Here is a 23318-nt window from a genome sequence, read left to right on the forward strand (position 1 = left end):
GAGCGAATGATGGGGTTGTGGTGAACAGTGAACTGCTTCCTACCCCCACGACAGGCAGTTATTCGCGATAATCGCACCACCCACGTCAGAAGGCGCTTTGTCACCCGTTTCTTTTCTGCCCAGCCGCACTCGAAGCCAATTCCTTTGTTCCCGCTGATTCGAAAAACAAGCCCTACTGATCACCGACCGTGTCAGGCTTGACATTGCTTGCCCCCGCCGCACTAATCTCCACGCTCCTCTCACCAATCACACCGTTGCATCTCGGAGACTATACCCTACTAGGAATCAGGCCTCCGACATGGCACGTTACCTGGGACAGTGAAAAGCCCGTTACGGGGCGCCCATGGGCGCTCACGTTATACTCCTGACTTATTGGTGTGGGTCTGGAGATTCGCGGAGGGTCACAGGCGGATGAGGATTCATATAAATTCACTTTGTCCCCGGACTAGTGGTTCCTCCATCACACACACACAACCATCGAGTTACACACAAACATACATCCAAGGTGATTGAAGCCTCAGCCAAGATGTACCACATCGGCAATATCTACGGCATCACCGCCATCTCGGTCATTGGCGGTGGGCTGTTTGGTTTCGATATTAGCTCTATGAGCGCCATGTATGTTGTCTCTCTGCTTATTTCAAAAATAAAAACAAAGCGCTGACATTGCATAGCTTACCCACCCAACAATACCGCTGCTACTTCAACCAAGGCCCCAAGGGCCCTCCTTACACAGACGCCAGCGAAGCCTGCTCTGGTCCTAAACCCAATGTCCAGGGTGGCATTACGGCTGCCATGCCTGGCGGCTCCTTCGTCGGCGCTCTCATCTCTGGTTACCTGACGGACAAGCTTGGTCGCAAGAAGGCCATCCAGATTGGCTGCATGATCTGGATGATCGGCTCTGCCATCTCGTGCGCGTCCCAAAACATCGGCATGCTCATCGTCGGTCGCTTCATCAATGGTCTCTCTGTCGGTATCTGCTCCGCGCAGGTCCCCGTTTACGTCTCTGAATTGGCTCCTCCGTCCAAGCGTGGCCGCGTTGTTGGCTCGCAGCAGTGGGCCATCACATGGGGCATTCTCATCATGTACTACATCAGTTACGGCTGCACCTTCCTCGACGGCCCGACTGCCTTCCGCGTTCCATGGGGTCTTCAGATGATTCCTGCTGTCATCCTCGCTATTGGTATCTTATTCCTGCCCGAGTCCCCCAGATGGCTTGCGCGCCACGATCGCTGGGAGGAATGTCAAGCCGTTCTCACCCTTGTGCACGGCCATGGCGACCCACATAGTCCCTTTGTCAAGCTCGAGCTGGAAGAGATCAAGCAGATGATCGAATTCGAGCGCCAGAACGCTGATGTCTCTGTCGCCGAGCTGTTCCGTCCTCGCATGCTTAACCGCCTTCATATTGGTATCTTCACTCAGATCTGGTCGCAACTGACAGGAATGAACGTGATGATGTACTAGTAAGTTCACTCCTGATACCTGCTGCTTTGTGCTCGTATACTTACCATCGTGTAGCATTACCTATGTCTTCGGCATGGCTGGTCTCACCGGCAACACCAACCTTATCGCCTCGAGTATCCAATACGTGATCAATGTCTGCATGACAGTTCCCGCTCTCATCTGGATGGACCGCTGGGGCCGTCGTCCCATGTTCGTCATTGGCGCGCTCCTCATGGCAACCTGGCTATTCGCCAACGCAGGCCTTATGGCTTCCTACGGCCACGCAGCGCCCCCAGGCGGTCTCAACAACGTCGCCGAACAGTCGTGGGAAATCACCGGCAAACCCGCAAAGGCCGTCATCGCCTGCACATATCTCTTCGTCGCCAGTTACGCGCCAACCTGGGGCCCTGCCTCTTGGGTCTACCCACCCGAGGTGTTTCCTCTTCGCATCCGTGGCAAGGCCGTCGCACTCACTACATCCTGCAACTGGATCTTCAACTTCGCTCTGTCGTACTTTGTTCCTCCGGCGTTCGTCAGCATCAAGTGGAAGGTGTACATTGTCTTCGGTGTCTTCTGCATCGCCATGGCCATCCACACATTCTTCGTCTTCCCTGAGACAGCCGGCAAGACGCTCGAAGATGTCGAGGAGATCTTCATTGCGGGCGTGCCGGCCTGGAAGACCAAGGTGGAGTATTCAAACGTGCGCCGCGCTGAGCAGGGCATGTTGGACCCAGAGAAGGCTCAAGCTCTCGAGCAGCGCCCGGAGAGGCATGAGAATACGCAGGAGATTAAGGTATAAAACTAGTCGGTTAATGGCCTTGTAAAAGAGTTTGAATGAATGATGGAGAAGAACGAACGTCGACGTTTGTGTATGATAATTTAGCGGAGCACACGCTCATTAGTATCGGCCATGAGTTACTCGAGAAGTAGCTCGTCGAATCAATAATCTTTCACTGTAACTCTAAGTTTCTTAGATGATGGTGATGCTGAGAGAATGTGCATTACGTTGATTTCGATGCGCGACCGTGGAATCAAGCTCATCCTGTCGCGTCGCGGATTTCCAAGACCAAATCTCAACACGGCTTGATACGCGATGATGCGGACTTTAGACTCCAACATGAACATATTGGGAGTAGGCCAGAGCGCAGGTTTGTAACCAGAATTACTACAACAACTTTGTACAACAGGTCGTACAACAGTTTCATAGGCGACAAAGTCTTAAATCCGTTGTTTCTAGACGCGCACAGTGTACCTAGGTAGGCCCTATCAATCTCAGCCTTGGCAGGGCGGATATGCAAGGGCCTTAGCGGAGTTAGGGTGACTAGGTCCGTGGCCCCGCAGTAGCCTCGTCAATGATGTACGTCACGAAATTGAAGGTTTTGACGAGCTCTAACAGTTCAGTCTGGTTGTACGAAAGATTCGCTGGAAATTCTCATTTGAGGCATATATATTCGCCATTTATCTCATTCTTCATCGACATCTAAAACCCTTCTGAGCCAATCTCCTAGACACTCATAATACTTCATCTTGCTCGGTTTATCAAATCTTGAAATACTTTGTAACTTTGCACTATGTCTGCTGCTCCTGAAAAGCAGATCATCCTCATCACAGGTACGGTCATCTCTCTGGTCGCAGCACCATATGCTGACAACGATAGGTGCCACTAACGGCATCGGCTTGGACAGCGCCATATACCTCGCAGCCGCCTCTCCCAACAACCACGTCGTTATCGGCGCGCGTAGCCTTTCCAAGGGCGAAAAAGTGCTAAAGGAAGTCCAAGCCAAGAACCTTTCAGGCACTGTGAGTCTAGTCCAGCTAGACGCAAACGACGACTCTTCCATCACCGCTGCCGCAAAGAAGCTCAAAGAAGATTTCGGCCGCCTTGACGTCTTAATCAACAACGCGGGCGTCTGCCCCGAAACCGCAGAAGACCAATGGCCCTCGCGCGAAAACTTCCGCTCCATCTTCGAAACCAACGTCTTCGGTCCCACGATCCTAACCGAAACTCTAATCCCCCTGCTCAAAGCCTCCAAATCACCAAAGATCATCAATGTCTCCTCCAGCCTTGGCAGCATCGCGGCTATCTCCGATCATTCCGGTTCCTTCTCTGCAGTCCCGTATCCGGCGTATCGCATGAGCAAAGCGGCGCTCAACATGCTCACGGCCTACCAGTACTACCATTTGGAGCAATTCGGCGTCAAGGTCTGGTCTTATTGCCCCGGGTATGTGGTGACGGATTTGGGACGCGATCGTGAGCAGAGGGAGAAGATGGGTATGGAGAGTTCGGAGACGAGTGCGCAAGGAATCGTGGAGATTGTGGAGGGGAAGCGAGATGCTGAGGTTGGGACTTTTATTGCGAGGCGCGGAGAGCAGTATCAGTGGTAGGGAGGCTTTAGTATGTATAGTTGCTACTGTCTAAGAGGAATAGTGGGGATTCACACCTACGACATTTCGACGTTAAGCTCAACGAGCTTAACTTGAAGAATAGTACAAAATCCAGCCAGCTCGCGTACCGAACTTCAGTTGTTGTGTCTACCATGAATCGGGAATTTACTTAGAGGACCCAGCCCACAACGTCGGAACCACACGTGCTATAGTCTCGCACGACAATAAACACAGGTACTTAAGCCCCGCCAAGCACTGAATACCTGTGCGTGCGGCATATTCAGTCCGTTTTCTGCATCTACGTCAAGTAGGATTCGCAACCCAGCCGATGATGTGGACATAACCCAATCGCAGCTCGCCTATAATGCATGTGTGCTTGATGAAAGTCGAAGAACTTCATCCTTCGAGTTGGCACATGGCAGCGTATCTGAATCCGGTATAACAATGATCGTTTACATAAAGCACGCATTCTTGCTTCTTGCTTTGCTTTTTTTGTCTACAGCGCAGCCATTTACCAATTCGATTCAAGAGACAAACAAAATACTCGGCTCAATGGTAGGACTATTGAGCCAGTATGCCAAAGTCAAAGCTAAATAGAGCAGGTATCTGCGAGCTCGATGCTCCTTGCGCGTACGAGCAGTTTTCACCAAGACACTAGCAAAACTTGATAGTGATTCAGAAACTGCATCCACATCGCCTGCCAAGTCGTCCAAGTGCGATGAAATTCCTCTCATAAGAGAATCAATCACATCCAAGCTGTTGGCACACAAAATTCCTACCATCGCGAGGTCAACCTCGCTGGGTGCGCCGCTTTCGAGAAGTATATCACGAACCCAAAAGAGTTCTACTACTCGCACCCCGAGCTTGGCATTCAGGCGGAGCATCAGTCTGTCCGCTCCTTTGAACTCGACTTGCACTCCGGTGAGAAGGGCGGACTTTACTATCCCCCAGCTATCTGGAAGCTTGCGAACTTGACTAATGCCGCGATCCCTTTCGACGGCGACGTGTTCAAGAAGCCGGGTATCAAGGTCTTCAACGTGACTGACTTCGACCCGGACTCGGTGTGCTCTAACTTTGTTGACTGCCTGAACCAACTGAAGATCTAAGGAAAACGCTAAAATAGTTGCGAGTGCTACATTAGTTAGAGGCACTACCACGGGCATGAAGACACGTAATTAAAAGTAGAAGATTGCAGCATCCGGTCCAAATGCGGCGGAGATAAAGGCCAAGATAGCGCCGATCAGCAAATTTAGTTATGTAGACCTTGGTATAGCCGGACCGGTCCGATTACGGTCTTACACAATTATCAGACTAGACCATTCCGATCACTGCTTATTAGCTATCTTAGAGATACATTTGCCTCCAAATAACTAGCCGATAATCTATTTATCACAAAACAGAGGTTATCCAATTTAAACGGATGTGATTTTTCATAGGGCACGAGTAAAGAATAGAGTATTCGGAGCCATGCAACACCAAGAATCGAGTGCATTCTGCTATTTTCAGCTTCATGAAGCGGGATTGAAAAAAGTTCACATATGCCTAGTTTTGTAGCTTTTGTAGCTTCAACTAGCGTGAGCAAGAACTCTTGGAAGGCACCTCCGTAATCAAGGCCAGCTGGGTTAGTTGTCACGATGATCCTTATTACGGAGGCCGACGGGCTCCACTGTACTTCTTGGCATGCAGATGCAGCCTAACAAACAGGTTACTAGAACAGGGCACTTGCGTCGTGTAGTGAGTCATGGAGAGTCATGGAAAGAAGTTAAATACCTTTTCCAATCATCATGAACCCTAAGAAATCCCAGATATAATTGTCTGCATTCTAGCAGCTCAAGAGATTGGTCCTATTTCAATATCATTGGTTACCTCACCCTTTCCGCTGTCAAGATGATATTCGGCCACCTTTTAAAAACTTTGTTGCCCATTATTTTTGCGGCACGTGCTGCTTCTTCGCTTCCTACATGGCCACAGAAAACAAACACGAGTCTCATTAATCCAGTCATCATTCACCAATTCGAGCCGGTAGCGTGGTTGGAGAACTTATATGTACGACCCAATGGCCAGCTGCTTATCAATAGCCAATCGGCTCCAGAGCTTTATCTCATCGATCCTACCCATCCAGAAAAAAAAGTTCTCATTCACGAATTTCCCAATACCAATCCAGGTTTGAGTGGTCTCGGCGGCATTATTGAAACAAGTCCAGATACCTACGCGATCGTTTTAGGTGATTTAAATCACACTACTGTTTCAGGCTTCAAGGGCACGTTTTCTGTCTGGACAATCAATCTGGAAAACTATCCGTACGAAGCACCAGCAGTGAAGAAGGTTGCTTCGCATCCTGACTGGACTTTCCTAAATGGTCTGACTCGACTTGAGGACCCCACTGTCATTTTAGGTTGCGATTCCTTCGACGGCACGGTTTATCGCATCGATACCATCACTGGCGACGTCTCGGTCACAATCCGCCCGGATAATACCACAATTCCCCCCAATGGACAGCAGTTCTTCATTGGCATTGATGGTATCCGGGTCTTCAAACCTAGGCACTCTAAAACAACATTTCTATACTACAACAATTACGTCGGTCAAGGATACTACCGAGTACCCATAGATGCATATACTGGCAACTCGATCGGGCCTGTTGAAGTCCTCGCGACAAATCTCGGGCTGGGCTTGGATGATTTGGAGATTGATGCATACGGCGCGTCCTGGATTTCTGCCGCTCATGCTAACCGCATCGTGCGGGTCGGACCTGAAAATGCTGTCAATACGGTCGCCGAATCTCCGGATGTCAGATTTATCACAGCCGTACGTCAAGGGCGCACTTGCTACGATAATTCCAGATTTTATTTTGCAACGGGGCAGGGCAAGGTGGGTTATATCGATGGGTCCGCATGGTTATAAGCGAAGTAGTGTCAACGTCTATGGGCAACCTGAAGCAGGCCGTAAGGCGCCAGTACAACTAGATTTTACTTTCTCGGCTGTTCAGAGTTAAGAATATGTTAAGATAAATTCTTGCAGAAAGAATATGTAATCTAGAACTGCCTGTACAGGTTTTGCTGCTTCTATGTTCGGATACCTAGATTTTGTTCCGTAACAGGGGTTATTCCGCTAGAAAATGGATACACGTTGGAGAAATTCTGCTATATCGTAGAATAAGGACCTCCGCAAACGAGGCGCGAAAGGCGTCAACTTAGTAATTTTCTAGTAGTAAACATTTAGGCGGTAAAGGGAGAACCTTCCGCACACGATCTAAGCAATGTGACATAAAAATCTAGACATAGGAAGAAGTTGTATTTCTTTGAAGACAAAGTACCTGTGACTTTTCTCGCTACGGAGTGGTTCTCGCTACGTAGTAGGGGATATAGTAAGTTAAAGCAGAACTGTGGTTTACCGCAAGCTTGTGTTACTCGTCCGTTTCTTATAAGGCACTACTGCAATAAAAGAACGTAGTAAGCTACCCATTATTCAAGGATTCAACGTACGCATTAGAAGAACCAGCAGCAGACCGAGAGTCGATCTTTACCCCGATGTAGCCGACGTATACTCGGGAGTTGGTCTAGAATACCTGGGACCAACAAGAATCTAAGCTTGAGGTTAACAGAAATGCACCTAAAAGGCTGATGGAACACACTTCCCAAAAAGTCCTTACTCTTCGATTTCAATGACTAATTTAGTACAACTCACTCCCTGGAGCAGCATATTTAGCCCATCATTGATAGCCACTAATCCCTTCCCCACGACCCTCGGCTCCGGACTCGGCCTAACAACTCCCTTGACCAAGTTCTCCCTCAACCACGTCCCCATCCAATACTGGAAATGCCCCAATCTCTCCTCCTCCTTCGGTGACGGCTGCAGGAAGATGATCTCCACCCCACTCACCATGTCTGAATCCGGGGGCACGATAGGCGCCGATCCGATCTTCGCATGCTTCTTCTCCCCTTCTTCATCGCCCGCAAGGAAAGCCTTCAGCACAGCTTGACATGGTGCTAGCTGTCCCATGGCAAGGAAACAATGTCGGATCACCAACCCATCCTCCTTCGCCGCCGAAACTATAGCATCCACGACTCCAGAATCTTTATAGTTGAAGACGCGGTCTGCACCCAGCGAGCTCACATAGGTCTTATTCGCTAGCCCAGCGGTGGCGTACACAGCAGCGACAGAGGAGTTTGGATCCTCCTTCAGCACCCGGGCGCTCTGTACGCCCATGGTACCAACGCTGGAGGAGGCGCCCCAGATTAGGAGGGCTTCGCCTTGCTTCTTATTCACCTTCTCCGTCCCTCCACTGGTATCCGTACTATTCAAGGGAGGCGAGGCAGAAGTGACTTCCCCTACCCGAGGAATCCCCAATGCATCCCAAGCGCTAAGGGGTACCTCGACGGACACAGGTAAGGTTGCCGCATGGTTCCAAGACATGTTAGCGTCCGGGAGAGGCACCGCATGCTGCCAGGGAACGATACATCGCTCTTGGAAAGCGCCGTAGTTCGGATTGTAGGACCTCCAAAAGGAAGCCGCATAAGCGGCTACGCGGGTGATACCTGGCTGGAAGGGAAGGCCCTGGCCACTATCGGTAGTACCAGTTGGGACATCGTCGCCGATCTCAAGAACTAACCCCGCAAAATCGAAGCCCATCACTGTGGGGTAGGTGGGTATAAAGAGGCCCAGATTGCGCATGATGTTATCTGCAGGGTTGAGAGCTACTGACTTGACGGCGACGAGGATCTCACCAGGACCGGGTTTTGGGGTGGGACGCGTTTGTATTTCGAAGGGCTGACCTTTAGAGGGAGAAACGGCGGCGAGATGGGTGGACATGATGGTATTTGATGTAAGTAGTGCCACTTTAACGTTAAAGATGTTGTGCGAACGTAAATCTGGTGTTCAAGTCGAGGTCAAATTAACAAGAATTGTTTTCTGGTACAAACGGCGAGGGATAGCCTCCTTCTTATACACTCAATGCATAAGGGCTTACGCTTTGATGATTTCGCCGGCCGTCTGTTCGTATGAGAGGAGCTCGCTGCCAATCAGAGACACCTGCAGCCGAGTAACAGCTAGTGCGAGTTTCCATATCCGAAAGTGGGTTAGTACATGAAAACACTTGGCGAGCCGACATTGCCCCTCGCGATGGATCGATGGAACTTCGAGAGGAGGTTAACCTTATCGTCAAGCGGCCCACATCATGAGACAACAAACCAAGTATGGATTCCACTTGTCCAAGGCAGGCTCAGAAGCGTAAAACGTTGCGGAGGTCGAGATTTGGCTGCCGAAACTGCAAACTTAGAAAACTCAAGGTGGGTGTTTCTGATCTCTATAGAATGACGTTTGGCTGACTGGGTCTGCTCGGCCTCCTAGTGCGACGAAGACAAACCACAGTGCCAGAGATGTAGTTTATTTGGGTTGTTATGCAACTTCACGTCCAATGTTCCTGATCTGCAGCCGGTCGCCGATGATTCAATAAGGCCATTGATGGTTCCAAAAAGAGCAGATCCTCGACGTCCTATTACCAATGCTGTTTGGACATCTGACGCATCATCATTCTATGGTTTGAACACAAAATGTCAAGACTTCATAACCCGGTATCTGGGGAGAAGTCTCATCACTCCAGATGACCCCAATATGGTAGTAGTCAACCGAGAGCTTTTGGCACTCGCCTTCACCGTAAGTCTTTCTATGAGTTGGATGATGTAGTAAGATGCCCGAGTCCTATTAACTTGTGGCGTACAGCACCCTTTCCTGATGCACGCCTCCTTAGCCGTGGCGCTTGCGTATGACCACTATCTGAATAGCTCGTCAAGCGGTCGTCGCACTCTGGAGGAGTGCTACCACTGCTCCCAAAGCACATCTCTCTTCAACAGACGGTTAAGGGAGCCGGTCGAAACGAAAGATAAGGATGCGATATGGGGCACTGCAGCTGCTCTAGCTCTCTTGGCCTTCGCGTCCCCTGATGCGTCTACGCCAGCAGAATCGTGGCCCCTAAAGCCTTCTGACCCGTCGGATTTGGAGTGGTTGCGGATGGGCAAGGGGAAAATGTCGTTGTGGCCTGTAATTAACCCGCTACGACCCGACAGCCTTTTTCGCGTCATGGCGGGAACTTATGCTCAAATGAACTCACCCATGCTAGAGGAAGGCATAGATGGTATATCAAAGGCCTTGGCTTTTGTGTGTCATCTTGAGGATTCATCTACGGCAGAAAACAATCCGTATTTCAGTGCCGCCCATGCACTATCCCAGATTCAGAACCTCCCGGATAGCCAGATCACAGTAGGTCTGACAGAACTCTTCACGCGCAGCATACAAGGCCCTTTTCAAGCCCTGTTGGAGGGGAAGGACCCCGTCGCGCTTTTGCTCTTGTATTTATGGTACCACAAAGCACGCCGTAGTATATGGTGGGTTGAGTTGAGGGCTAGAGTGGAATGTCCTTCTATTTGCTTATACCTACGGCTATACCACTTTGAATATAGTGCTGTACAGGACTTCCTCCCAGGAGGACCTCTTGCGGACAACTGGAGTTTTATGATAACTGAGAGAACTCTGCTGTGTATCCAGTACTAACTATTCAAACCTGGCCTGTAAAGGCCGGATCCTGTATATAAATAACAAATAATTTTGCTATCTCTAGAGTGATAGTCGGGGCCTTTTTAGATTAGGTACAGCGCAAACGCAAACATTTACGCGCTAAATTTTGTTAATCCTTAGAATACCTGGGTGTATCGTTGTTTTCCGTCCTGCCCAAGACTCCATGAAAGTTTGCTCGACCTAGCCATCGAAGCGCTTGACGACGGTGTGCTTGCTGCAGTACGCGTTGGAAGCGATTCTCAATTCGCTATATCGATCAAGGACGCCGATGGCAGACTACGCTCCTGCGCAACAACAACACAGTCTACCGTGCGATTGGGCATTGACCAAGCGGAATTCCTACAAGTCAGCCGTGACATATTCCAATCACATGCCGACAGAATAACCGGTAAGGTATCTCCGACTGCACAACATCACCCGCTCTAACCCTGCTTAGGCTCTTCGTGGGTGCCGGTATAAGCCTCGCGCCATTCTGCCCTGCTATAGGGCCATTCGGGCCGGTCGTAATTGACAAAGTGTTTCTCCTCTGAATCTATGAGGTGCTTCCGAATCACGCCACCGAAGGGTTGACATTGGCAAAAAGGTGGGCGCTGCCAGATATGCGTACGGCCGGTATGGGCCACCGGGCAGCGGCCCCAAGCGCGCATAACGGGTCGCAGGTTGTCCATAACGCTGTCGAGGTCTAGGTCGAGTTCCCTCCACACTACATCGAACAGTTCGTCCGCGGCGTCACTGAGGGCACGATTATATGATGTGTATATCTCAACCCACCACGGGTAGTATCCAGCAAGTTCCCAGTCAATAATAGCCTCAATTTTTCCGGCGTGCACGAGGATATTGCCCATGTTGAGGTCGGCATGTGTAAGGACATACGGAGCTCCATCTGGGAAATTTTTCTGTAACGAAGTGAGTGTTTAGTCACAGGTTCGGTTTGGACATGGGGAACATACCTTAATCTCTTGTAGCCTGGTGTCAATAGCAGTTTTGTCTCTAGTCTTTAACTGCCTTGATATGCCTTCTCGAAGCTCTTCGTCCATATTGTTAATCCAATCCTCCGCCGTCTTTCCAACTTTCTTACACATCTTCCTTGAGTCGCAGTTTCCAATGACATTATCCCACAGAGGGCTTCCATCTACCCGCTGCGGGAACTCTGCTGTAAACTGGCGCAGTTCTCGAAGTGCAGCAATCATCTGTTGAGCATAGCTCTCCTTTTCTTCGCAGGATAGTCCTGTCCATACGTTTTCTAGTGGAATTCCCTTAGCTCGAGACATAACTACAAAGTTATACCGTCTGTCTTCGTCCTTGAATTCGACCATTTTCTTTACAAGTGGTATGTACTTCGTTCGTTGTTTCTGAAGGAATTGATGCGTCATATAGTCGTTTCCACACTCCTCATCGGTGCGATCCCAGACTACCCAGTCGTTTCCCATAGTCCATAAGCCAGAATTTTCGCGTGTATGGCTAACGCGGAGTCGGGGTAGGTACGAACTGCACAGTTCGTGTTTATGATTCCAGCCACAGGCTCGACACAGCTCACGATTATCGGCAGGACTGAAGATATTAACTACACCTTTAATCGTTTCCTTCTCTTCTATAGATAGTTCGGGATCAGATGCCATGTATACAGCATTCGGAATAAGATCTTTGGGTTGGTAGTGTAAGTCGTAAGGCGCCATGTCGAAGTGCTGTCAAAGTATTAAACGAAGACTATTCCTGCAAGGTGAAAACATGCTGCAGTATTTATAAACCCATTTTCTTTCTTCCTATCACGATTACCATTGATCAAGACATCTGCAGAAGCCAAGTATTGGGACAAAGGCCACCAGTGGTTTTCGTGTGTATACCTTTGTTCGGGATGCAATCGTGTCGGTTCTAGCGACTTACTCTACTTTGAAGAATACAGATAAGGCACGCCTTCTTATCTTTCTCTTTGTTTTGCAAGCGCAGTATAGTGCTTAAAGCAGCACATCCCCCAAACGAACAAAGTAGTTATAACAACAAGGTAAGAACTCGAGAACCGCGCCTAACTCGAATCCGACGTTTAAGGCAGGTACACCCTTGTCTACTTTCTTTAATAGCCTAAATCTATCGCCGGTTAGAGGTAAACAAAGTAATACACTTACTTGCACTTGCAGGTTCCGCTTCTTGCGCGGGTATACTCTAAGCTCAGATACGCGCACATATGCGCACTCCTGCTAATCTATATAATACACTTTTGCGCATAAATCTGCTCGCACCAGAACAAAACGCTTACGCACTGCCTTCAAGCGCGTATATCTATAACCTTGGGGAAATAATGACAAGTGCATATCTCTGCGTAATCGCGACGTAAATAATACTTCTTCTCTCACAAGCCTTGTGTAGCCAATTGATTAATGTATAAGTACCATATAATGGCCTACTAAATCGGCATCCCCATGCACTCAATCTTTACAGCTTCGCGCTTATCGGCCTCTGCGTTACCAATGCACGATCAATCGCAGACATGGCCTCTACCAACTTCTCCTCCTGCAACTTTTGCGCGACGACTTGAACGCACAAAGGCGTGCCAATGTAAACCGAACGGTCAAAATCCGTCCCTGGAAGACATATTAGCATCGGAAAAGTGCAGCGACCACTTCACTCACAGAGTTCTCTATTTGCCTTGTCCCAGCTGCCCAACGGCTTCGTCGTGGACATCTCACCCTCCATATCCTCTTTCGTGAAACTCCGCACGGGAATAACGCCCGCAGGATAATCCATCAGCACAAACGAGCTCGTATAGCTCACACCGTTGTATCGGTCGATTGGCGGTACAGGGTGGGGTGCAACAGGACAGATGAACGCATCTATCTCCCCGTGCTTGTCCTTCCATATCTGCAAAAATTCTTTTCGCAGTTGCTCTCGCTTACCGTGAAGCTCCTGAAGTTTGGCAAGGTCTATTGGCTTCTTACGTTTTAGTCGGGTAGAGATCCATGGGGACAGCGGCTCGTCGGCGGCCTCGAGGAGATCGAACATGGCGTTGCCACCTTCGATGCCAAACAGCGCATTGGCAAGGGACTGGCACTGCAAGAATAGGGGTGTAATGTCCATTTCCACGACTTCGATGCTGGCTTTCTGCATCCTTACCTTGACCTCATCGAGTAGTCGCGCAATGGGTGGGTGCGGATCAATGACTCCATCTCGTCTAACGACACCGATCCGCAGCTTTTGCCCTCCGCTTGATGTTGAAGTGAGCGAAGTCCATGGTATGGGTACTGTATCTGGATCAAGTAGCCATGGTTTCTGCTCTGCGACTGCACGGAAGAATAGATCGATATCGCGCATAGAATGTGCCAGCGGTCCAGCGCTAGCCGGAATGCCAATCTTCGATGCACCAGGCAGTGCACCGCCTTCTTGACCCGCATATGGAATGCGTTCCCAGCTTGGCTTGACACCGTACGTGCCATCGCACATGGCTGGAATTCTGATGCTGCCACCAACATCCGTGCCCACTCCCAGTACGGAACCACGCATTGCGAGCAGCGCACCCTCGCCACCTGAGCTACCACCAGCAGTGACGGCAGTATTGAGCGGGTTGATAGTGCGCCCGAAGACGTTATTGTGCGAGTCTAGTGCCATGAGGGTTTGTGGAACATTGGTCTTGCAGTACAGAATTGCTCCCGCATTGAGCAAGCAGTCGACCAGAATGGAGTTCTCCTCTGCCGGTTTGAAAGCGAGACTCGCGAGTCCGATGGATGCGTCGTAGCCGCGGACCTTGAACGTGTCTTTGAGAGAGACAGGGACGCCATGAAGTGGGCCTAGCGGTGGTTTGCCAGAGGCCAGGTGCGCGTCTAATTCCTGGGCCCTTTTCAGTGCGTCGTCGAAGAAGATCTCAGTCAGACAGTTGGTGAGTTGTTGCGCAATGGCTGCTCTCTGCATCCTCGTTAGCGTGTCTTCACTCTATCAGAATCTTGTTTTGTCGCATGCTAACCTTGCAAAATGCACTTGCGACATCGACGCACTTCAACCTCTTGTCTCTAATCGCATCCGCAAGCGCAGTTGCATCGTATTCCTCCGTGACTTCTAGTTCTTCTTTACTCAACAGCCCACACTTGCGGGGGATGTCAGTGTAGTTTGTTACACTAGAGGACGGCAAGCTGTGCAATCGCCATTCATGTGGGATCCGGGCATCCTGTTCATCTTTCTTCTGCCACGCGACAAGCTGCCACTTGGGCGGAAGTTGAGCTTCAGGCAAAGTCTTTGACTTGGACATTATGGTACATGGAGGTCTAGATGAGAGGACCTCATGGGTCTAGAGCTTTTGATAAAGTTGGGGTTGAGCCGAGGTTCGCTAGATGCGGGATGGTGGGTTGAGGGGTAGCCATGGCTCCAGTTATTTATTTAGAGTGCTTACTGCCACGATATTGTCAGTGCAGAGAGATACGCATGGTTCATCGGTGGTAACAATACTCCATAGCTGTCGACAGAAGTAGTACCTCGACCTTCTTTGCGCTCTGGGGGTGTAAAGAGCCCCAAAAGTTGGTCAAACTGCGCCATGTGGAGTGGTGACGTCCTTTCTACGCTAACTTCTACTTAGTACTACTGCATCACAAAGAAGTGGTACACTTGCTGTCTTGCTCGTCGTCATATTTGCTCAATCTTGGTCAGAGGGCCAGAGGGTCTTGGGCTCGTGGTTCCAAGGCCACGTTTGCTTCTCAACAGTTGGCTGGGAGGCTTATCCGAACGTGGAAGAACGCCCCCTGGCGCTAGGGAAATGAGAGCGCATCCTTTGATGTGTACATGTTGAAGAGCTATTCAACGGTCAGCAGCCAGGAAAAGGTGGAAGTAGAGTCTCGTCATAGTTACCATAGAGCGTCCATGGGTCCTGCTGACAGCGGTCACATGCTCTCGCGCCTGCCACATGGGCTGGATTTCTGCTGACAATGACGGAAATGGCGATGCGCGAATCCCTGTCACCCTAAACGCGCCAACAAGCGCCATGACCTTGACTTTCCCCAGGAAAAAAAACCCTTAATAGCAGCGACCTGCTCCAGCACGACTACATCACTCATCAATTGACCTCGCAGTTACGTCGTGGTCATCTCTCCCACCTTTGGCCTTCTTCCTCCCTCTTAGCTACTTTACCAGCCCACGTCTTATCGCAATGGCTGCCGGTAACTTCTCCCTCACCCCAGGGCAGCACCCCTACTACCCATTGGAGGTGGAGATCGCGGGCTACCTCGCCAACAAATGGGGCACGCTCGAGCTGCTGACCATGTTTACTGCCGGGCTGGCTGTCATCTTCAGCCTTACGTACGCCATGGTGAAGCGACTGCGGCCGAATGCCAGCACTGGAGACCTTGCGACCATCATGTGGTTCGTCATGTGCGGGTGCATCCACTCTTTCTTTGAGGGCTACTTCGCCTACAACTTCAGGGCCATGGGTGGCAGACAGGATCTGTTTGGGCAGCTGTGGAAGGAGTACTCGCTGAGCGACTCGCGGTACCTGACGCAGGACGCCTTTGTCCTCTGTATGGAGACGGTCACCGCTGTACGTTTGCCATTGGCTCCTTGGCCCCGCCTGCGACTGAGCAAATGCTAACGTACGTCCTCTAGGTCTTCTGGGGCCCCGGCTCGTTCATCACCGCCTACCTCATCTCCATCGACCACCCGCTCCGCTACTCGGCCCAGCTCATCGTCTCGCTCGGCCAGTTCTACGGCGACGTCCTCTACTACGCAACGTCCCTGTTCGATCACTACATTCTGAACGTGTCATACACGCGCCCTGAGGCAGCTTACTACTGGGGATACTTCGTCTTGATGAACGCCTTCTGGATCGTCATCCCGGGGTACCTCATGTACCAGAGTGTCTCGGCCACGTGGAGTGCATTTGCGGCGGTCAATGATGCGCACAAGCTGTTGCAGAGGGCAGGTCAGAATGGCTTTGCGAAGAAGAGCCGCTGAAGACGGGGTCAAGTCGATTGGGGTGCAGGTCGAGACGACGGACGTGGCGTGCAAGGGGACAGTGATGATGGGATGGCAAGCGTCTTCTGGGACTGCTGGTGCACATATGTATGTATGGTATATGGATACCTGGGGTTCATTTTTCGAGTCGCCTTTTCTATAGACATGGCAAGTTGTGGTGTAATGATATTTTGAAGATATTTGTAGGTTGCAGCTTAAGCGACGTTCCAATTAAGCTTTCACGCAACCCAATTGCCCTACTTGACCCTTAACCTCTCCTACTCCTATTCTAGTCGAACGAGTCGTAAAGATGATGTGGCTAGCGCATAGCCCAGAGCCGTCGTGGGTCCCAAAGCCCAACATGACGTTGCTAGACCATGCCTAACAAAGGGTCGGGCGCGTAAATAGGAGGTTGTTGAACAGCTCCAAATGTGCAACTGTCGTGACTTGCACCCATCTAGAAACCTTAGCAGGTCTTGTCCACGACAAAAGCAACTCCAGGCCCTTATCGCATTGCTTGTCGTGCATGGGTTGTGTAGGTTACGTGCAGGTCTGGCCCTGTTTTATGACGAGCCGCCGGCCATTGGATCACCGCCCCACGCCCGTCAATGCACCAGCAAGCGTGCATTTCCACTGCACGACCTGGAATTCCTCGGGCTGACACGGCTTTCACCACACCACACCTCACTTATACACTCGCTACCAGCAATCTTCGACGACCCCTCGTCGACGTCTGCTGACTGCATTCCTTACCCTTCCCTACCCGACCCTCAGCCGCAGCCACCGCCGCCCGCCGGACACGAACCGGCCGACACAACAACAACAAAACAGCGACTCGAAGCCTCCACGTCAACACGACGCCCACCGATAGCTCTAATGACTAAGAGACTCGATGCCCCCCTCGCCGCTACCCAATGACCCTGAGAAGTCGGCTGGACAGCAGAAGGATGGCACGCCAGGCAAACGGACGGGCGCGACGGACAAGCAGGCCAACAACAACAACATGAACGGCAACGACTTCGCCAAAGCGATTGGCATCAACAAGCCTGCCAATGTACGCGACAAGATCAAGAGGTGGCAGGTGGATGTAGACCCCGATGTGGTCAGCGCAGCGAAGGCGGGCGCATCCGCCTCAGACAATAGCAACAAGCCCACGCCCACGCCCACACCCTCGCCAAAGCCGCCTGCGACGCCGAAAGCGAAGCCCTTCGAGGAGAAGCCAAATTGGACGCCAAAACATACCCCGAGCAAATCCATGGACGTGAGCCCCGAGCGGCCAAACAGCGCAAAGAAGACGCCCGCTACGCATAATGTCCTCGATGACGACCTGTTGACTGCGACCGCCCCGAAGAAGCGCGTCATCAGCGACTCGCACTGGCGTAGCAAGCTATCGCCGCCAAAAGACACCGGCCGACCCGCACCAAAGACCATTCCCAACGCCTGGGTGCGCCCTTCGAAGATTGTTCCCCCCAAGGCTGTCAAGAAGGTCAACGACGAGGATAAACCCGCGACTCCGAGCACACCGCACACAGACCCACTGCTCCCACTGCTTCCACTAGTCGAATATGTCGGCAAGAGTACAGGGCAGAAAAAGCCCACACCGCGACAACGAAGACCGTCTAAGCCATGCAGCTCGGAGAACGAACAGCGGCCAACGAGTAGTGGGCTAGGGAGCGGCAAGGAAGTAAAGAGCGAGGACAGCGCAGATGCTCCAGCGTCGCCACCCCCAGAGAAGGAGAAAACAGAGATTGTCAAGATGCGTCGCAGCAGACGCCGAGCGAGAACATCACCAAGGGCCTCGTTGTCAGCAGATGAAGCCGCACCCTTCCTCCACAGACCGGCTCGAAAATCCGAGACCTCCCTCATTGAGGACCCCATGAATATCGTTACTGTTGAATACGACGAGAGCAGGGTAACATCGCCTCGAGAATACGAAAGAAGGGAGAGCAGACTCACATCACCTCCAAACTACGACAGACGGGAGGGCAAGATTACATCGCCTCGAGACGATGAAATACGGGAGAGGCGACGGCGGAGGCGGCCGAAGAGCCAGGGCGATATCACGGCAGAAGCCCCACCCAAGAACCCCACACCCACGCGACGACGAAGTCGCAAATCGTACCCCAGATCTGACGAAGAGCAAGTTGTAACGCGACCTGCACAACCTGCACCGGAAACACCGCCGAACAAGCCGATTGGGAATAGACTCGAGGCGTGGCTTAGCGAAACTCCAGATCCATTCGTAGATACAGGCTCTCGCCGTAGACGGAGATCCAAGGAGTCCATATCAACCTCAGAACCACCCCCCGTAGATACAAGCTCTCGCCGCAGACGGAGATCGAAGGAGTCTGTAACAACCACCTCAGATGTGACCCTCAAAGAAGACAGATCAGACGTTACTGCCTCTACTGAAATAACCGAAGATAAACCAGTCGAAGCGCCTCCGTTACGTCGGACTGGAAGTGGCAGCAAGCGGAGACAACGGCGGCGCAGCCGAGAACTGGAGATTGCCACCAAGAATCTTGACGAGACGCCATCCACTGTTGTTTCGGATGACACGGTCGAGACAGCTACACAAGAAAACGACAGTCAAGTATCACTCACTCCGACCCCAACGTTGAGACGTCGCGGCGCAAAGCGGAGTCAACGCTCACCTACGAAGAATCGCTCCATGTCATCGCCTCTTCGCGAAATTACATCAGTGGACGATGCACATAGGTCTAATGTCAGGGACACTGACGAAGCATCGTCTGCCTTCTCTTCATCGGTGGATGCATCAGCCATAGACCTCGAAAACACCCCGGTGCTGCCCCGCCCACTTGGTGCCCGCATGTTTCCATCGACCGGCAAACGTCTCTCAACCATTGTTTCAGAAGACTCTTTCGCAACCAAGGCGCATGCTGCGCCTCCCTCTGAAGCAGTAGGTTCAGAAGTCTTCACAACAATATCCGAGGAAACTAGCACCTTCTCAGAAGTGACTGCATCACAAGTCGGCTCGAGACTCCACGCGGACACGTCCACAATTGTAAGCCGCAGGAGCACGAGGCGGAAGAGACTTGCCACTCATTCCGATTTGATGTCGGTCCTATCCATGCCCAAGGCAGGAACGAAGAGTATAGTGTCTGCTCGAAGCATCCGCACAAACAGAAGTCGCTTGGCGACTGCTACTATAAGCGACATCATGAAGGAGCTCACCTCGGACGAGTCAAAATACATGCGAGAGCTCCGCACCATCGTCGACGGTGTCATTCCTGTTCTCCTCAGCTGCGTCCTCTCTAAATCCGACTCCGCCGTCGCCGCTGGACTTTTCTCCCGTTCAACAAACACTGACCCGAGTGATGTGACAAAGCCTATCGTCGACATGGGTGTTTGTTTGGAGCGGTTAAAGACGCTGCACAAGCGCGTGCCTAAGGAAGACTCGGATGCCTTTGTTTCTTGGGCTCAGAGCGCCCATCGAGTATACTCGGACTACATTGCCGTCTGGCGCCTCGGCTTCCAAGACGTCGTAATCAGCCTCGCATCTGCCGATGACGACCCATTCAAGCCCGCGAGAGTTGTCAATGGCCCCGAAGATGGCGCTCCGTGGGATGAAGGCATGCCTCGTAATGCCGAAGGTTACGTGGTCAATGGCGACGGTGAACGTGTGGATGTGGCATACATGCTCAAGAGGCCACTTGTGCGGCTGAAGTATCTAGCGAAGAGCCTGAAAGTATGTTATACTCTATGTACCCTCATCATCTCCGTCACAAATGCTAACTATCACGTAGGGTATCAATCACCTGAAACCATCAGAGTATGCAGAGAAGATCTCAAACACCTTTCAAGAGCTTGTAACTGCTGCACGGAAGAGGTCCAATGACGAACAAGCCCGCCTTGAAGATGAAGCCGCCTCTAGCATCGATCCCACGCGTGCTCGTGATCCTCGCAGTCTAGCTCCTCTCGCTGGTGTGCGAGTCGACCCTACTCGACGCGTACGAGCAAGAGATTACTTCGATATGCACTTGTATCATTCTAGCGGCCAAGAAGTCAGTTGTCGAATCGAGATACTACTACGAGACGATGCACCAGGCACGGGTAAGGGTGGGGACCTGTTGTTTTGCGAAGTGGGCCCCACGGGACGATGGCTGCTGCTGCCGCCTGTGCAGCAGAGTCGGGTATCTGCTCGCAACGGTGACTTAAAGGGCGAAATCATGGTCATGATCCGTGGGCTTCAAGCAGAAGGATCTGAGTGGTGTGAACTCATGTCCCTCACAAGCGACGATGAACAAGTGGGGTTTGAATGGGTGCAGATGCTCGGCCTCAACCCGATACCTATACAGATCACCGAGATCAAAAAGAACCAAAGCACACCGAGCAAAGCACCACGACCCACGAGTAGCCCTACATCTTCTTCATTGTTGTCGGCAGCGACGGCCTCTACCTTGCCAATGAAGAGCAGAACACCAAGTCCGCTTGAGATCGAAATCCCTATTGGTGAACAGCACACCGAGGTGTCCAAGGTATGGCGCTATGATACACCTGACCGACACTTGCAATCTCGCGGTGGATCACCAATTACGCCGCCTAGTGGTGAGAGTTCTAGAGAGGGTATGACAAACGCTACGGGCAGAAACTCACCACGAGATAAGCACATGCGTGTCGAAAGCTCACAGGCAACAAACAAGTCTCAGGAAGACCCTAATCGCACACCACGTAGCCTCAATGAAGCAGTTCGAATGGCTGGTACTGGTTCTCCAACTAATCTTCAGAGGCCTAATACGAAGAGACCCTCTCGATACGGCACCACGTCACCGAGTTCATCACGGCCACTGCGCCAGATCACACTTGATGATCCAGCAGAGCGCGATGAAGCATCTCAGCCCGCTGAAGAGGAGGTCAAGCCCCGCAGAAAGTCTACCAAGCGTCGACCTCAATCTATGCCATCATCATCCTCGGTAGTGTCTCAGTCAAGCACTGGATTCAGCGTGTGGATGCCATCGTCCGACGTAGACCTCTCGGATGAGTCTGACGAGAACCGAAGATCTATCGACGAGGATCCAGTCTCGCCTCCTGCATCGCCTCAGCGTCCCCAGATGCATAGGAGAGTTTCTTCCGTACCTTCACTAGATCTCCCCAGCATTCCCAAGCTAAGGAAGACAAGCCAGCCAGTCACACCTGTTAAAAGCACTGAAGTCAAGCCCGAGCCAATTCCAGATGTGTCCTCTTCTGCGCCAGCTAAGCTACAAAAGAAGAGGCGTGAACCAGTGGCCGAGGAGAACGCACGACCCCGAGAGCGGGATGACAAGCCACCACCTGTACCAGCGCACCGATCACCCAGCCCGGCAACACCACTGAATGAAACCAAGACGCCTGTTTTCACACCAACATTGCCGGGTTTCAAGAATAAGCGTCGCTCCTCTTCCCCCCTTAAACACGAATATGAACCCTCTACGTGTACCGAAACATCTAGCGAGAGCGATGAAGAAGAGGCTTCGGATGAGGAGGTTGACGAAGAAGACCAGGAAAGCCTTACTTCTGAGTCATCAGAAGACGAGCTTGACGATGACGTGCCCATGCCACTAATGCCAGTTGGATACGCAAGACCTCATGGCTACGCCGCACGCTCACGCTCTATTGGGAGAGATACCGGACGCCCTAGCACGGCAGAAAAGCCAGAAGATGACACTAAGAAGTTCCCCAAGGTTTCACCCCCAGCATCGATCTACACCTTGCCGAACGGCACCATCACGCCATCACAGTCAGCCTCCAATACACCCTACCGCGCAGTTCCTCAAGGCTCAGGCCAAGCGGCTAAGGCGATTGCATCTATCTTCGCATGGTCTGACGCAGGACGATGGGAGAGCCTCCATCCGGACGAATGCAGCGTTGTGGTCACGCCGGGCAAAATCGCGGTCTTTGAAATCACAGCCGACCACTCCAAGCCTTTCATGGCCGACGGCGACGAAATCGTCCAGCCAGAAGGACGTGCTCCCCTTGTTGCGGTTGAGCTTACCCCTCTGGTACCCCTACGCAAATCAACGGCCATCGACATCTCCATTCGCTCACCGCCTACCGCAGAGTCACAGATCAGGACCGGAAACAATATCATGTTGAGGAGTCGCAATGCAGCCGAATGCGCTCAACTGTACGCCATGATCAATCAATCGCGCATCAACAACCCCACGTACATTGCTCTCCAGAACGCTCGTGGACCATATGGCCAGACAAGCTGGGCGGAAACTATGGATCGTCAAAACGCAGCCAGGACAGCCTCCGGATCCTCTTCTGGGTGGCTTGGGGGTACTCTGGGCAGGAGAAGCAGCTACCGAAAGTCAGGCACACGTGCTGCTTCCATCTCTGCGGCTACCGATTCATCTGTCGGCACGATGAATACCGCACTCCGCTCCGCCCTTAGTCGCTTTTCCTTCAGCAAGAATGGTGTCTTCAACATTCGTAACTCAACACTCGGGTCGCGCAGTACGGGATCGTCCTTCGATAGCGGCGAAAATTCATCCCCGGGCTCAGGTGCATCTACACCAAATGTCATCGGCGAGACAGGAAGAGCGCCAGGTGCACCCGCAGGCATTACTAACACGAAGTGTCGACTGTATGAACGCGAGACAATGAAGAAATGGCGCGATATGGGTAGTGCGAGGCTGACAATAATGCTTCCAAGCCCACACTCGAGCACGCCTCCCTCGCCGACAAATCAACTGCAGCGAGCTCCTGGTCACGGAAGTCATACGCAAGAACGTCGTATCGTAGTGACGGGGAAGACCAAGGGCGAAATCCTTCTCGACGTCACACTTTCTGAAACCTGCTTCGAGCGCGTAGCACGATCGGGTATTGCCATCTCCGTTTGGGAAGACGTCATTGGTGAGAACGGAGAAGTGGGGTCCGTTGCGAAGACTGGTGGCGTGTCAGGCGCAAGAGCGAGAGTCTTCATGGTCCAGATGAAGAACGAGAGAGAGTGCGCTTATTGCTTCGGCTTATTGGGGAGGCTGAGGTACTGA

The 23318-nt window shown here is 51.7% G+C and overlaps 10 protein-coding genes across 10 annotated transcripts; 6 read left to right on the plus strand and 4 right to left on the minus strand.

The window, feature by feature from the left end:
• The first annotated feature begins 350 nt into the window (after positions 1-350).
• K460DRAFT_369314 (high affinity glucose transporter) lies at positions 351-2402 on the plus strand. The gene is made up of 3 exons (XM_040933938.1): positions 351-618; positions 675-1463; positions 1519-2402. The coding sequence occupies exons 1-3, from the start codon at positions 527-529 to the stop codon at positions 2240-2242; spliced, it is 1605 nt and encodes a 534-aa protein (XP_040787026.1). The 5' UTR covers positions 351-526; the 3' UTR covers positions 2243-2402.
• Positions 2403-3014: 612 nt separating this feature from the next.
• K460DRAFT_290679 (NAD(P)-binding protein) lies at positions 3015-3828 on the plus strand (the record flags this gene model as incomplete). Its single annotated transcript, XM_040929219.1, has 2 exons — positions 3015-3054; positions 3101-3828. 2 exons carry the CDS (start codon positions 3015-3017, stop codon positions 3826-3828), a joined length of 768 nt encoding a protein of 255 aa, XP_040787027.1.
• A 432-nt stretch (positions 3829-4260) lies between these two features.
• On the minus strand, positions 4261-5157 carry K460DRAFT_434375 (uncharacterized protein). The gene has a single exon (XM_040938378.1). It carries the CDS (start codon positions 4989-4991, stop codon positions 4353-4355), a length of 639 nt encoding a protein of 212 aa, XP_040787028.1. The 5' UTR covers positions 4992-5157; the 3' UTR covers positions 4261-4352.
• Positions 5158-5715: 558 nt separating this feature from the next.
• Positions 5716-6810, plus strand: K460DRAFT_419368 (uncharacterized protein; the record flags this gene model as incomplete). Its single annotated transcript, XM_040938002.1, has 1 exon — positions 5716-6810. One exon carries the CDS (start codon positions 5716-5718, stop codon positions 6730-6732), a length of 1017 nt encoding a protein of 338 aa, XP_040787029.1. The 3' UTR covers positions 6733-6810.
• A 661-nt stretch (positions 6811-7471) lies between these two features.
• K460DRAFT_369316 (GroES-like protein) lies at positions 7472-8814 on the minus strand. The gene has a single exon (XM_040933939.1). It carries the CDS (start codon positions 8638-8640, stop codon positions 7477-7479), a length of 1164 nt encoding a protein of 387 aa, XP_040787030.1. The 5' UTR covers positions 8641-8814; the 3' UTR covers positions 7472-7476.
• A 166-nt stretch (positions 8815-8980) lies between these two features.
• K460DRAFT_318061 (uncharacterized protein) lies at positions 8981-10474 on the plus strand. Its single transcript, XM_040930376.1, has 3 exons — positions 8981-9116; positions 9178-9483; positions 9550-10474. The coding sequence occupies exons 1-3, from the start codon at positions 9024-9026 to the stop codon at positions 10375-10377; spliced, it is 1227 nt and encodes a 408-aa protein (XP_040787031.1). The 5' UTR covers positions 8981-9023; the 3' UTR covers positions 10378-10474.
• A 349-nt stretch (positions 10475-10823) lies between these two features.
• On the minus strand, positions 10824-12077 carry K460DRAFT_379406 (kinase-like protein; the record flags this gene model as incomplete). Its single annotated transcript, XM_040935161.1, has 2 exons — positions 10824-11297; positions 11352-12077. 2 exons carry the CDS (start codon positions 12075-12077, stop codon positions 10824-10826), a joined length of 1200 nt encoding a protein of 399 aa, XP_040787032.1.
• A 473-nt stretch (positions 12078-12550) lies between these two features.
• Positions 12551-14869, minus strand: K460DRAFT_318064 (acetamidase). The gene is made up of 3 exons (XM_040930377.1): positions 14354-14869; positions 13029-14295; positions 12551-12980 (listed from the first exon to the last, which is right to left on the minus strand). The coding sequence occupies exons 1-3, from the start codon at positions 14633-14635 to the stop codon at positions 12832-12834; spliced, it is 1698 nt and encodes a 565-aa protein (XP_040787033.1). The 5' UTR covers positions 14636-14869; the 3' UTR covers positions 12551-12831.
• A 381-nt stretch (positions 14870-15250) lies between these two features.
• Positions 15251-16402, plus strand: K460DRAFT_369320 (Emopamil-binding protein). The gene is made up of 2 exons (XM_040933940.1): positions 15251-15913; positions 15979-16402. The coding sequence occupies exons 1-2, from the start codon at positions 15527-15529 to the stop codon at positions 16324-16326; spliced, it is 735 nt and encodes a 244-aa protein (XP_040787034.1). The 5' UTR covers positions 15251-15526; the 3' UTR covers positions 16327-16402.
• Positions 16403-17218: 816 nt separating this feature from the next.
• On the plus strand, positions 17219-23318 carry K460DRAFT_358068 (uncharacterized protein; the record flags this gene model as incomplete). The annotated part of the gene is made up of 2 exons (XM_040932082.1): positions 17219-20035; positions 20094-23318. The coding sequence occupies 2 exons, from the start codon at positions 17219-17221 to the stop codon at positions 23316-23318; spliced, it is 6042 nt and encodes a 2013-aa protein (XP_040787035.1).

The sequence above is a fragment of the Cucurbitaria berberidis genome (genome assembly GCF_010015615.1).
Source record: "Cucurbitaria berberidis CBS 394.84 unplaced genomic scaffold K460scaffold_4, whole genome shotgun sequence".
NCBI classification, from domain to species: Eukaryota; Fungi; Ascomycota; class Dothideomycetes; order Pleosporales; family Cucurbitariaceae; genus Cucurbitaria; species Cucurbitaria berberidis.